Source organism: Trichosurus vulpecula, chromosome 9 (assembly GCF_011100635.1).
Source record: "Trichosurus vulpecula isolate mTriVul1 chromosome 9, mTriVul1.pri, whole genome shotgun sequence".
In the NCBI taxonomy this organism is placed as follows: domain Eukaryota; kingdom Metazoa; phylum Chordata; class Mammalia; order Diprotodontia; family Phalangeridae; genus Trichosurus; species Trichosurus vulpecula.
In genome coordinates this window covers 193,729,185-193,743,392 of record NC_050581.1, presented here as the reverse complement: position 1 = coordinate 193,743,392, position 14,208 = coordinate 193,729,185, and the positions used below count along the sequence as shown (strand labels likewise).

The window sequence follows — 14,208 nt, the reverse complement described above, 5'->3', positions numbered from 1 at the left end:
ACAGGAGTGAGCTTAGGAGAAGTACAGACTAAGGTTTGGTGAAGTCAAGAAGGTCCCACCTCCCAAGATATCATTGATGTAGACCATTATCAGTCCTCAATGCCATCCTCATTCCCTGTCTCGGTGATGAGAGTGCCAGCAAGGGACCCTTTGAGATCCATAAAACTACTCTGATTGCTACAGCCACTGAATGAATGTGGTGCCTGCTGACATATACAGGTTGGGCAACCTCTCTGATGGTGTAGATCACCACAGATGCACTCTCTCCTGTGTGCATTTCATCCAGGTTCTCCCATAAATGTTCAACAATGGGTCTCCCAACATACCGTAGGCCTCCTCTGAAACTCTCGACGCTGGAGTGATACCAATGAAGCTCGTGAGCTGTCCATCAGTTGTACCCATCTTTCACGACATGGCTGGCTTACCTTTAATGGTCAATGAAGGAATGTTGTGTATATTAGAATATACAAGTTAGCTACTCTCTCTAATGTATAGCTTGCCATCCATCTGTGTTATTTCTATAACTATGCAACTCCTGATTTTGTTTATCCCTAAATGCCGGTGGTCTTCTTCCAGAGCCATTGACATTGTGTGGCCACCAAGAGCAGGCTAGGCACTGCTTGTCCATCCTTCTTGTGTCTGGACTAGCCCACCTTCTCTGAGTAGGCTAGCCACTGGTTGTCCATCCATATTGTGTCAGGACTATCCCACCTTCTCTGATGTCTGTTGAATTAACATTGTGTAAGTTGAAATATGCAAGTTGGGAAGCAAGAAACATGAAGGGGGAATAGGAAAATCAGGATCCTGGCCTTTGAAGCTATTTTTAAAAAACAAAATATTATGTTATGCATTGTGTGGTATCTTTGTATGTGCATAATCATTATTCCATTGATTTATGACTCACATGTCAAATAGCGTCTGGGCATGTGGACAAGCTAAAACAAACAATACCAGTAGCCAAACCACAGGGCCATGAAACCAGACCCAGCCAGCTCTCCCCAGGCCTCACTCCACCCCATATTACCACCACCCACCCAAGGCAAATTCCCCAGTAGGCAAAAGCCTGCAATGTAAAGCTCTGCCTATAACATGTTAGAGAAAGGTACCCAAAGTCTGCTGACAGCTCGGCCTTTCCAGATGAAAAAAAAGTAGCAAAGCTTTTTATTTTTTTTTTCCCTCATTGCCATGGAAAGAGCTCTTTTCTCCCTGGGCAAGAAGATGAGAAGAAATTCCTCAGTCATTAGATTTCCAGAAGCTGGTGGTGTAAGTGCTTCCTGGGATACATGAGGGGCCCCTCATTTCCATCTGAATCTGGCTCCTTTTTTGTAAAGATACAAGGCCATGGTCCACATCTCCTCTTTATGCCCCAGCTCCTGGTAAGCCTGTAGGTTCCTGTTTCCTTCTGCACCTCAGAGAAAAAAAATCAAAGGAAAACCATCCTCTTAATGCAGCCTGCCCACTGCCAAGACCCCTTTGCACAGGATCAGACAATTGTCACCAGTTCCATCTTAAAGTGCTTCCTGTCAGCCATGGGCATCACTAGGCAGCTTTCTCGATTTCCTTTTACAGAAAGATGAAAGAAAAAGAGAGAGAGAAACAGAGAGAGAGAGAGAGAGAAAGGAAGGAAGGAAGGAAAAGGGAAAGAAAGAAGGAAAGAAAGGAGAGAGAGAGAGAGAGAGAGAGAGAGAGAGAGAGAGAGAGAGAGAGAGAGAGAGAAAGAGAGAGAGAGAAAGGAAGGAAGGAAGGAAGGAAGGAAGGAAGCTCCCAAGGTGTTTCCAGCTGATAAAGTCATCATGCTCCCAAGCGCTGCCTTCAAAGCAGCAGAAGTGAAGAGGGCCGCTCTCTGAACTCATGGCAGCTGCTTTGTTGATCTAAAAAGCTATTTTGCTTGGGTCTGTGATTATTAGAATTATATGTTGGCCAGTGGGGGTGGAGAAAGCAGGGGGATGTGGTCCAAACTGTCAGCAACAGACTTTTCATGAAAAAGTGGCACTGTAACCTCTAGAGGTCCCTTCCCTCTCCTCACCCCTACCTGCTGCCACCACCGCCCCCCAGTTCAGGTTCTCATCACCTCTTGCCTCAACTATGGTAATTACCTCCTAAGTGGTCTCCCAACCTGCTCCAACTCAGACTCCACACAGCTGCCAAAGTGATTTTCCTAAGGAATAGATCTAAACATATCACCCCCTTATTCAATAAACTCCTCTGGCCTCTAGGATCAAATATAGACTCCTCTGCTACTTAAAGCACTTTGTCATCAGACCCCACCCTCCCCAGATTTACTTACTTTGCTCCCCATCAAACATTCTAAAATTCAGCCAAATGGGCTCTTATTGATGACTCTCATATATAAACCCTCCATCTCCAGTTGCCATGCTTTTGCCTAGGCTGTGCTACATGCCTGCAGTGCCCCGCCCCCGCCCCCCCCCCACACACACACACCTCAACCTCTTAGAATCTCTAATTTGTTTCAAAGTTTGGTTCAGGTACCACTTGCTCTATGAAGCTTCTCCTGATCTCACCAACTGCTGGTGCCTTCCCTGCCTCCATTATCTCCCCACCGCCACCCCGCTTTGAGCATAAGCTGCCTGAGGGCCTCTTTCCATTTTTGTCTCTGCATCCCCAGCCCCTAGCACAGCACCTAGTAGGCACTTAATAGATGCATGGTGACTGACTGATGATCAACCAGCTCAAACCTCTCATTCTACAGAAGACATAAGAGAGACCCAGAGAGCAAATAACAAGCCCAAAGTCACAAAGAAGGCGACAGGCGAAGCTAAGATGGGAACCTGAGGTTTTTGTCTCTAAATCCAGTGGTCTCTCCACTCCACTCTGCCCCTACTTTAGTCTAGAATTCAGTTTATTAGTCAGAACATGGCCAAAGTCTCCAAAGCCCCAAGAGAACCAGAAGGCAAAGGAGTGGGGCAACCAAATGGGAAAAATATAAGCGATCTTGAAAAACTACTTCGATGAAGGAGTGAATAAGCAAGTACGCACCAAGCACTTGCCCTGTGCCAGCACTAGGCCTCAGGTTTGCTGTGATTTCTAAAGGTCTGTTCATCTGAACAGAAGCCACACTCTGGGCTTGATCATCAAAAATGGCGTTAAAATGAGGGGAAATGATCTCTAATGTGATTCAAAGGCTCAGATGGGCCTCCCCTTCTCACCTGCTGCATTGAGGGCTGCAGGGCCCAGAGGAAGCTTTTTATTTGGGGAGAATTTTTCATTCTAGATAAAGAAAAACTAAGTCAGACACAGAAAATGGTGAAGAAATGATGGAAAGGCATTGAATGAAGGAATGCAGAGTATGACACTGAGCAGGGGTCAAAGAACCAGGGCTCAAATCTTGACCCGGCTACTTCCCGCCAGGATGACATTCCTACAAGATTGCTTCCTCTCTCTGGGTCTCATTTTCCTCATCCGTAAAATGAGGCAAGACATGGTAGAAGACTAGGGGTGTTTGGAGACACAATTAAGCCTGGTCTGTGTGTGTGTTGGTTTTGCTTCAATATTTTTTTCTTTGTTACAAGGAAAAGCTTACCGGGAGTGAGAGATATATTCAGAAATAAGAGGAGAAAGACAGAGACAGAGAGACCCAGACAGGAGACAGAGACAGAAACAGAGACATAGAAAGATACAGAGAGAGAGAGAGACAGACAAAAAGAGAGAGAAAGAGAGGGAGAGAGACAGCCAGATAGAGACAGAGACAGAAAGAAAGATAGACAGGAAGAGGCAGAAAAACAAAGAGAGGGAGAGAGACAGCCAGACAGATAGATGGAGACAGAAAGACAGGGAGACAGAGAAGGGGAGAGAAACAGAAAGGCAGAGAGAGAGAGAACAAGAGTGAGAGAGAAAGAAGGAGCGAGAGACAGACAGACAGAAACAGAGACATAGAAAGATACAGAGAGAGAGACAGACAAAAAGAGAGAGAAAGAGAGGGAGAGAGACAGCCAGATAGAGGCAGAGACAGAAAGAAAGATAGACAGGAAGAGACAGAAAAACAAAGAGAGGGAGAGAGACAGCCAGACAGATAGATGGAGACAGAAAGACAGGGAGACAGAGAAGGGGAGAGAAACAGAAAGGCAGAGAGAGCAGAGAGAGAGAGAACAAGAGGGAGAGAGAAAGAAGGAACGAGAGACAGACAGACAGAAACAGAGACATAGAAAGATACAGAGAGACAGACAGACAGACAAGGAGGTTGGATCAGCTGACATTTGAGACCTCTGTCCACTCTAACCTAAGATGCCATAGATGTGCGCATATAAGAACAATTATGATTAAAAGCATCCGACGTCTATATGGTTCTTTAGCTATATCCTCTCATTTGATCCTTACAACAACCCTGTGAGTTAAATGCCACCACTACTATGACCATTTAACGGATGAGGAAATTGAGGCAAACAGGGTTAAGTGACTTGCCCAGGGTCACACAGCTAGTGAGTGTTTGAGCTCACATTTGAACTCAGGTCTTCCTGCCTCCGAGCCAGGGGACTGAATGAGTAAGATGAAGTGTGGTTTAATGGGACGAGAACAGGATTTAGAGGAAGTGGGTCTTGCTACTTATGTGAATTATGGTCAGTTGCTTCATCGCCCGTGGCCTCAGTTTCCTCATCTGTAAAAGTACAGGCAGGACCGGATGCTCTCCAGAGTCCTTTTCTGCTACAAATCCTGAAGCCCTACAATGACATGGAAGCCTGAACCACTTACTACAAGGGACCTGCCCAGCAGGCCTCCAGTGTGCGGAGCCAACAACAGGACACAACCCCAGCGGCTTCCTTCCTCCATGGAGGCACCACGCTGACATGGAAACAGGCACAAGAGGAAGAAATCAGAGCAGAAGAAGACCAAAGGGCAAAGGGGGGAGTCGGATGCGCAGAGGAATCCCTTTCCAGGAAACTCAGCCCCAGTTACAGCAGGGAGGGAGAGGTGAAGAACGATTCTCAGGCATCACCTGTTGTTGGACAAAATGGGGGAGGGGAGTAGCAGCAGCTGCCCCTTCTGTTTGAGGAAGGATACTGAGAAAGAACCCCAATGGGAAGAGGGGAAGACACAGCACAGACCTGGGAGGTTTGGGTCATACTCATCCTTCCCCCCCATCTCAGCCTCCTCTTCCTGACATGCAGCAGCCTAGCCATCCAAGCTTAGCCAAGGATACCAGATCCTGCAGGTAAGCCAGGGGCACAGAGAGACCAATGGGGAGGGAGGGAGAGACAGAGAGATAGAGACAGAGGGACCAATGGGGAGAGCTTTGGCTTCTCCACCCATCAGGGACCTTGACACTAATCACACCCCTCAGGTGATGGGAGCCCTCACAAAGTCATGGAGAGTCCCAAGCAGCTCGGAGCCTGGTTTCCCTGGTCCTGGAAAAAGACACTCAGCCTCCCAGCCCACGATTGGGAGAATATATGAGACCCTGGCCATGAGGCTGCCTCAGCCTGCCTGTGTTTCCTAACATTCAATGCCCTTCACAGTCTTGCTCCAAACTCTCATTTCAGAAATAATTTCTCATTGCTCTGTCTACTATCCTGACAAACTGGATTGAGAATGTAAGCTTATATATTTAGGTACATAATACAATAAGTAGTGTAAGTTATATATTTAAAATATAACCTCTGTTAGAAGTTCCTACAGGGCATGAATTGCCTAGCACACAACTAGTAAACGGTAGGTGTTTAATATGTGCTGGGCTGAATGGAATTGGGCGCTTCCACGATGCCTCAAGGTTTGTAGAACACGTTACATGCGCTATGTCATTTAGCCTTGCAGCCACCGCGTGAAGCGTGCGCCAGGTGCTACTGCGCCGGCTTTAGAGACGTGGAAGCCGGGTCCGAGCGTGCCCGGCCGTGCAGTCAGCAAGGGTCTGGGGCAGGATCGGTCCTCAGGTCAGCTCCAAAGCCAACGCTCCCTTGTCTACGCAAAGCCCTCTCCCACGTAAGTACAGCGGACGGACGGGTGAGTCTTAGCTTTGGAAACGGAAAGGATCCCTGAGGACAGACGGTCCAGCCCCGCCCCCATCCCCGCCTTTAGAGCTCGGGGGCTCGGGCCCAGCGAGACCTTGGGACTCAGCAACACAATAAAACTGTTCTAATAACAGTGATAAGGGCTAACATCTACACAGCACCTTAAGGGTGGTAAAATTACATTTCTCTATTGGGGTGTCTGTGGATTTCCCTCGTTTGACCCTCCCTATGACCCTGGGAGGCAGGTGCTATTATTATCCCTATTTTAGAAATGAGGAAACTGAGGCAGAGGTCAAGGGCCTGTCGGGGTCCTCCAGTTAGTGAGTATCGAGGGCAGGATTTGAACTCGGGTCTTTCTGACTCCACATCCAGAGCTGTAACCGGGTAGTATCAGTGGCTTGTGTCAGAAGCGGGATTTGAACCCAGGTCCTCAGACCCCAGAGCCACAGCCCTTTTCCCTTCGCCACACCGTCTCCTGATGTTTTCTGGGTGCCCGCAAAGAGAAGCGCCGGGTGTGTGTCCGGCCAGGCACAGCCCACCCCACCCGGCCCCTGCAGGATGACAGCCCTCACCTCAGTCTGCAGGATGGCCGCCCGCTGCTCTTTGGCGGTCAGCGACTCTTTGAGCACCTCGATATGCTGCTTGCAATCTGAATTCTGGTTGCTGAGGGTTTCCAGCTTGGTCTGTAAGGCGAGAAGTTCCGACTCCTTCTTGGAGAATTCCTGTTTCAACTGATCGACCTGAAACAAGAAGATGCTCGTGTCAGAGGCAGAAAGGGATGCATCCCGGAGAGACCCGTCCCTTCCCTCCCTGGGCCAGGAAGATCGTAGCAGCTCTAGGGAGGGCTCCATTCACCCAGGGGGCTGCCAGGCAGAGGGAAGCCAGCTGGAGTCTCCGGAGCAGATGGGGAGCCCCCACACACTCACAGAACTAGCCTCCTGCCCAAGGAGAGCCCCCCAAATCCTCCTCCTCCCTCGTTAGGCACCCCAGAAACTGCCCATTTATACCCAGAGACTCAGCAGAGAGCCTGAGCATAAATTTCCAGTTCTTAATATCTGGGTGACCTTGGGTAAGTCATTCAACTTACCTGAGCCTTATTTTCCACACTCAAAAGAGTTGGTCCTGCCTGATAAAACCTATGATCTTATGAATAAATGGCCATTTGACTAATCTGGTATTTGCTGTGGGTCCAGTCATGAGATAGCATATATTTTATTCATTTATATTATTCCCCACTTCAGCAAAGGAAAGTGACTTACACAGTGTCACACAGATCATAAGAACTAGGGAAGGTTTCAGACTCAGACCTACAAACTCCTAGCTGAGAGTGACAACTGAGTTTATGATAGATTCACAAATGAGTGAGCTTCTCATCACTGGAAGTAGCCAAGCCCTTAGCGGTAAACTGGGGCTGCTCCAGGGACATGGAAAGAAAGCTGCCTGCTTTCCCTAGAAAGCTGGCCCAGCCAAGCCTTCAAAAGTACCTTAAGTTTCTGCGCCATATTTGTATGTAGCATGTTGCAGATTATCATGGAATAGTGTCTGTCTGTCTGTCTGTCTCTCTCCCTCTCTCTCTCTCTCTCTCACACACACACACACACACACACGCACGCACAGTAAGAAAAAGAGTGTACAGGGAAAGGGAGACCCAGGATGAAGAGAGCAAACACACCACAGGAAATTAGAAATCTGTCAGCTGCCACTTGCTCCTTAAAATTGATATCCTTAGGGTACCTATGTGGCTCATTGAACAGAGCACCGACCTTGAAGTCAGGAGGACCTGAGTTCAAATCCAGTCTCAGACACTTACCAGCTGTGTGACCCTGGGCAAGTCATTAACCCCAATGGCCTCAAAAAAAAATTTGATATCCTCAAAAAAAACATAAGGACACAAAGGCACATTTCCTTGTGACCAGTCATGTGTATGTTGGACTCTACAAATGAAACTGATTCATTTAAAATAATAACCAAGAGAAACTTTCAAGGCAGGAGAGCCCCCACTAGGAGGGAAATATTTGCTGTCTTACAGAAAGGATGTATAAGGCATGTCCACGGCATGAGGAAGGTTAAGCCCTCCTCTGATACTGGCAATTCAATTAACATCTCAGTGCCTTCAGCAGCTCTGCAAGATTATGACTTAGCAGGTGGCACCATAGTGCCCCGAGCACTGGTCCTGGAGTCAGGAAGACATCTTCACGAGCTCACTTCGGACCTCAGATACTTCTTGGCTGTGTGACCCTGGGCAAGTCACTTAAATCTGTTTGCCTCAGTTTCCTCATCCATAAAATGAACTGGAGAAGGAAATGGCAAACCACTTCAGTAACTCTGCCAGACGGGGTCATGGAGAGTTGGAGACAACTGAAACACCTGACCAACAAAAGTGGCAAACCAGAAAGAACAAAGTCTGGAGACAGACGACCGGGGTTCAAATCTTACTTCTGACACTACCCACGTGACCTTGGGCAAATCACCGCCACCTCCCTACATCTCAGTTTTCTGTGAAAGAAAGAGGTTGGGTTGGATGTCCAGTCCTAATTCCGTGAGCCCATGATGCTGAAAGGAGAAGAAAAGGGTAGTGGGGGAGGGGGCAAAGAAGCGTTTTTAAGAGAAATGCATCCTTGGTGAGAGAGGGGAAGACGCTCCTCCTTATAGCAGTAACTCAGTAAAAACGGAAAATGATTCGACCAGAAATGCTGGCCTGCAGAAGACCGAGGAAGGCCAGTGTGGATGACATCACGAGCCTTAGGGAAGCCTGTGCCAACATCACACCCACTTCATCTCTCCTGAAGGTTCTTCCCCCAGCCCTGTCTGCAACACCTCTCGCACCCCACAAGAGACAAGCCCGCCAAAGAAAACAGCTTCTTTGTCATCTCTGATCCAGTCTTCCCATCTCTCAGAGGGCACTGGATGATCGGCAACCTGGGCCAGGAGAGGGGGCTTCCAAACTGTTGGAGGTTAGGGAGAAAATGGGCTTGAAACTCAGAACAAAAGGGGCCAAGCATCAAAGGCAGCTGAGTGGCATCGTGGGCAGACAGCGGAGGAAAGCCATCGAGGTGCGGCTCCTCTGCTACACTGGCCAGGAGCAGAAGAAAGAGTGGAGCCATGAGCAAAGCCTTCTTCAGAAGGAGGCGACCCCCAACCTAATGATGTATCTGGCACATTATATTCTCAAAGGACCAATGATGCAGCTGGGTGACACAGAGTGTGGAATACTGGGCCTGGAGTTAGGAAGACCCGAGTTCAAATCCAGCTTCAAACACATACTAGCTGGGTGACCCTGGACAAGTCACTTAACCTCTGCTTGCCTTGATTTCTTCAACTTAAAATAGAGATAGTCATAGCCCCTAGCAGCCAGGGCAGTTGTAAGGATTAATTGAGCTAGTTTTTAAGTGCTTAGCATGGTGCCCGGCACGTAGTAGGGGCTAGTAAATGTTAGTGATTCCTGCTGAGGACGATTCTGCGTAGAACTCATACTTCACATCATCCCTCTGTTAGATTATATTGTTGAATTCTAGCTCCATCATTTAAATGTGGGAGTGGAACCATTCTGCTTGCAAATTATCCTGCCAGGGGTTTGCAAGCTTGAGTTCCTCAAGTATACCGAGATAGAGGAAGAGAGGGAAGAAAAGGGCAGAGAGGAGAGAGAGAAGCCAAAAGATAGGGAGAAAGACAGAGACAGAGAAAAGGAAGGGAAAGACAGAGAGGGGAAGGGAGGGGCACAAGAGCAATGAGAGAGAAGGAGGAGAGAGAGAGAGGAAGGGGAGAAAAAGAGAAACAGAGAACAGAGAGAGAAAGGGACAAAAGGGAGAGAAAAGGGGAGGGGGAGAGAGAATGAGAGGGAGAAGAGGAGAGGAGATGAGAGAGAGATGAGAAGGAGGAGAGAGAGAGAGAGAGAGAGAGAGAGAGAGAGAGAGAGAGAGAGAGAGAGAGAGAGAGAGAGAATAAGAATAGATGTTAGGTAGATAAATTAGATGATAAATATAGAAAACTATTGCTAAGTATACAAAGCACATCTGAGCACACAAATAATGATGCAGCCTCAACAGATCACACCTGGCATCCCAGGATCCCTGTGGCTTGGATCCTTGGCCATACCTTCCCATCTCTGCTGTCGCTGTCCCACCTCCATAGCTGCTGCTCCGCCTGACCATTCCCTCTGATCACACTGGCCAAAAGGATTTCATTTCCTCATTGCCACTAACAATGAACACTGCAGTTTTGGGAATGGCCACTAACCATTTAGAGATGCCAATCTCTCATTTTACAATAAAGAAACAGGCTCCTGAAATGACTTGCCCAAGGTCATACAGCTAATTGGTGACAGAATTAGGACAAGTCTCACCTAGGATCTTGGCTCCAAGTCCAGCATTCATTTATCTAAGCACAGAGCTTCTTGGTCACTTGTATATACCCAGGAACCCAGAGGTATGAACAGTCACAGTATAGACATATACATACATATATATATATATATATATATATATATGTATTTATGTATGTGTATATATTTTTACCAGGTCTGTGATATTATTTTCATAAAGTGAACTCTCAGTAAGGAAACCCCCTCTAACAATGCAGATAGGTGCCTGCTGAGCCTTAAAATGTACCTGAAGCAAGAAGAGGCCAAGTGACTTGTGCAGGGCCCCAGGGCCAGCATCCTGGTGCTCATAACTCCAGGGCTGGCTCTCTATTAAGTCAAAGTAAAGTCACCAGGACTTTATTAAGTACTTACTACAGGCCGACTGAGCTGACACTAAGAAGGGTTAAAAATGGTACCTGAGCTCAGAGAGCTAAAACTCGAATGGAGGAGAAAATACGTAAATAACAAGATACGTGGAACGATGCTGGTGCCGGTGACAACTGACATCGCCTACAACAGCTGACTGGCACAATCTGGGCCGGAGATCAGGCAGACTTGAGCTCAGATCCGGCCTCAGACAGCCTAGCTGTGTGAGCCTGGGACAGTCACTCGAATCTCTGTTTGCCTCAGTTTCATTGTCTGTAAAATAGGAATAACAGCGCCCACCTGGAAGAGTTGTGAGGACGGATCAAGACAATGAGTGTAAAGCGCTCAGCACCGGGCCTGGTACGAGGTAAGTGTGACGTAAAAGTTAGTCACTAGCGTTTTGTTGTTACCGTAGCAGCACTTTAAGATTTACATAACAGCTCTTTGAGGTAGGTATTTTTATTGCTCACCCCCTTCCCAGATGAGAAAGCTGAGGCAGACAGAGGTTAAGTGACTTGCTCCAGGTCACACAGCTAGGAAGTATCAGAGGCAACATTTGAACTCGGATCTTCTTGACTCCAAGTCTAGCCCTCTATCCACTGTGGCGCCACCTAGTAGCCTATTAAGATATATACATATGCATATACATACATACTTACATACATACATATATATATAAAACGTCCCACCCTTGTAAGTCAATCCAGATAAGGCCCGGAGCCAAGAGATGGAGGGCCTTGTTCCTGCACCAGTCAGGAGGCCAGGGTCACTGGATGGAAATGTTCAGAAGACTGGAAAGGGAGGAGGGGGCAGTTACGAGGGGCTTTGAAAGCCAAGAGGAGCATTTTGAACTTGATCCTGGAGCATAGGTGTGCTCAGAAAGCAACAAGGAAGGTTCCAGGTTCTATCCTCAGATCACAGTTCTATGCCTTGAGAGAAAATAAAGGCCTTGGTAATAGTATCTAGAATCAATAGTTATAGAGCAAGCTTGGCTCCCTCATCGAGCACATCCCTGAATCCTCCAAAGGGAAAGCGTGTCTGTGAAGAACCACATGCCCGCCATTATCTTGCATCCACCTGGACCTGCTTCCTGGGACCTGAGACCCTGGCTGGGAGGAGTGATGCTCTGGCACTCCAGTCCTGGTGCTCCAAGCTGCCCTGATTGGGCAGGGCTTCCCTCAGATCGATGGATCCAGGCGCTTCCTGCCCTAATGCCCTTTACGTCCACTCCCAACCTCCTGGGACCATAAGCCAATCACACTGCTCCTGCTCCTGGCCAGGACATGTGGCCAACTCCTCCAGGGCTCCACCCACCATCCCTGGTGCTTACAAACCAAAACCTTCCTCCCCAGCCACCAATCCCCCATGTGTGTTGTCTGCCCCTATTAGACTGTTATCCCCTTGAGGGAAGGGACCATCTCACCTTTGTATTTGTATCCCCAGAACTTGGCACATAGTAAGCGCTTAATAAATGCTTTACAGGCATAGATATGGGGTTGAATGGGTCATTCAAGTTCATTTAATCCAGGGATTCTTAACCTAGGGTCAGGGAACTTTTACATATGTCTGTCTGCATGCGTATATACACACATGTCTATGAACACATGTAATTGTATGTGTACACATGTAATTGTATGTTACACACAGGCACATTCATATGTGTATATGTCATATATTTATATAAATGCATAAATTATATATCATAAACGTGCATATTCATATATTATATGAATGCAATATACATGAATACATACATGTGCATCAATATCCTATATGTGCATGTAAACATAACTGTGTTTAAATCATTGATTTCTACTGTAATACTATATATCTTATTTTATGTATTTAGATTACATTAATCTGAGAAAGGGACCGTAAGCATCACCAGAGGACTGTGAAAGGGGTCTCCATGATACAAACAAAGGTTAAGGACCCTCGATTCCATTCAATCCCTTCCTTTTACAGTTAAAAAAAAAAACTGAGGCCCAGGTAGGTTCAGTAAGTTGCCCAAGGCTACAGAGACAGTGACCGAGTCAAGACTTGTACCTAGGTCCTCGATTCCAAACCCAGCCCTCTCTCTGCTTCCCCATGTGGCCTTCTACTTGAGAAGAGCCTGTATTAACTTAGTTCTGATAACAATAAAGGACATTGGATGGAGAAAATGGATTAGATTAACTCTGCCTAATGAAAGCAATGAAGCTCACCTAGCAACAGAGCATTGTAACTACACATGGTAGTGCCCACTTTGCCTTTTTGCTCTTTTTTAATAAAAACTTGGACTCAATAATCTTTTGTTGTGGTGACCTGAAAGCCTTAGGGCATCAGTCTCTGGGTACACAAAGAACCTTGTCTGGACTTCCCCCATGAGGGAATGGGGGCTCCCCCATGTAGCTTTGGTCTCTGACAGCCTGACCAATATGGCCTCTCCACTGATAGAGATCATGATGAGTGGTAGAATGAGGATCTTTTGGTGACATAGTTAATGGCAAGATGATGAACAGAGCTGTTGAGAGATGTGAGGAGGCAGGTGTGCCCTCAGGGGGAGGGGGATCCTCTTATCTAATAAGCAATCAGAGATTCCTGGCCAAACACAGCCAGCCAAATAGCCTTCCCATCATCTCTCAGCCCTCCTGGACAGAGTGTCCTTCCTGAGAGCTAGACTGCGCAAACTCTGCTCCTCTGATGCAAGGAATGTACCTCTGATTCTACCTAGACAGGGGCTCCCCAGACACAAGAGGGAGCTGGGAAAGAAGGGCTGTTTAGGAAAGTGGATCTTTCACTTTGTCAGACCCCAAACAGAAAGAGCGGCAATAGAATCCTTCAGAAATCCTCCTCGTCCAGGGCTAGGTCCGTCTACACAGCCAAATGGCTAAATCTCCATTTGTACAAGCATGGCGGCGTAAAGACACTGGACCTAGAGATTTCGGTGCAAAGCCCACCTCTTACTACCAGCAGGATGCTGAGCAAGTCACATGACCCCTCTGTGGCTCAGTGCCCTCATCTGTAAAGGGAGGGAGTTAGAGACCTGATCATTTAATTTTAATCGTTCCTTTAATCTATGAGCCTATAACGTGAATCACAAACCCATTTCTGTTACTTCACACATTAGACAAATCATTTGAGCTGTCTGGCCTTCAGCTTCCCCACTATGAGACGAAGGCACTGAGCTATATAACCTCTGAGTTCCTTCCAGCTTTGAATCCTGGGGCCATATTTCAATACCAGTGCCACATTAGGAAGCAGGGGACCTGGGTTTGAATCCCACTCACCACCTGTGAGATCTTGGTTGGGTGACTTTACGGTTCTTCCATCCAAAAAGAATGGAGGTCTAGGAGGTCAGCTGTGATCCATGATGCTGTGACATCTGCAAGAAACCCCCAATGTACAAAGAGGAGGCGCTGACTGGTCCTCCCTTTCCAGCTGTCTTTATTTTTGACTTGAAAAAGAAATCCCTCCAGCTCTCCTTCAGTTTTCTCCCAGAAAACCACACTACTCTAACACTCCCTCCCTTTATAAAGAAAT

At 47.3% G+C, this 14,208-nt stretch overlaps 1 protein-coding gene across 1 annotated transcript in view; it reads right to left on the bottom strand.

Moving 5' to 3' along the window:
- ERC2 (ELKS/RAB6-interacting/CAST family member 2) overlaps positions 1-14,208 on the bottom strand; it is a 254,252-nt gene that overhangs the window by 199,735 nt on the left and 40,309 nt on the right. The window contains exon 4 of the mRNA XM_036739687.1: positions 6,533-6,700. Within this exon, the coding sequence (XP_036595582.1) occupies positions 6,533-6,700 (168 nt within the window). The remainder of the gene's footprint in view (positions 1-6,532; positions 6,701-14,208) is intronic.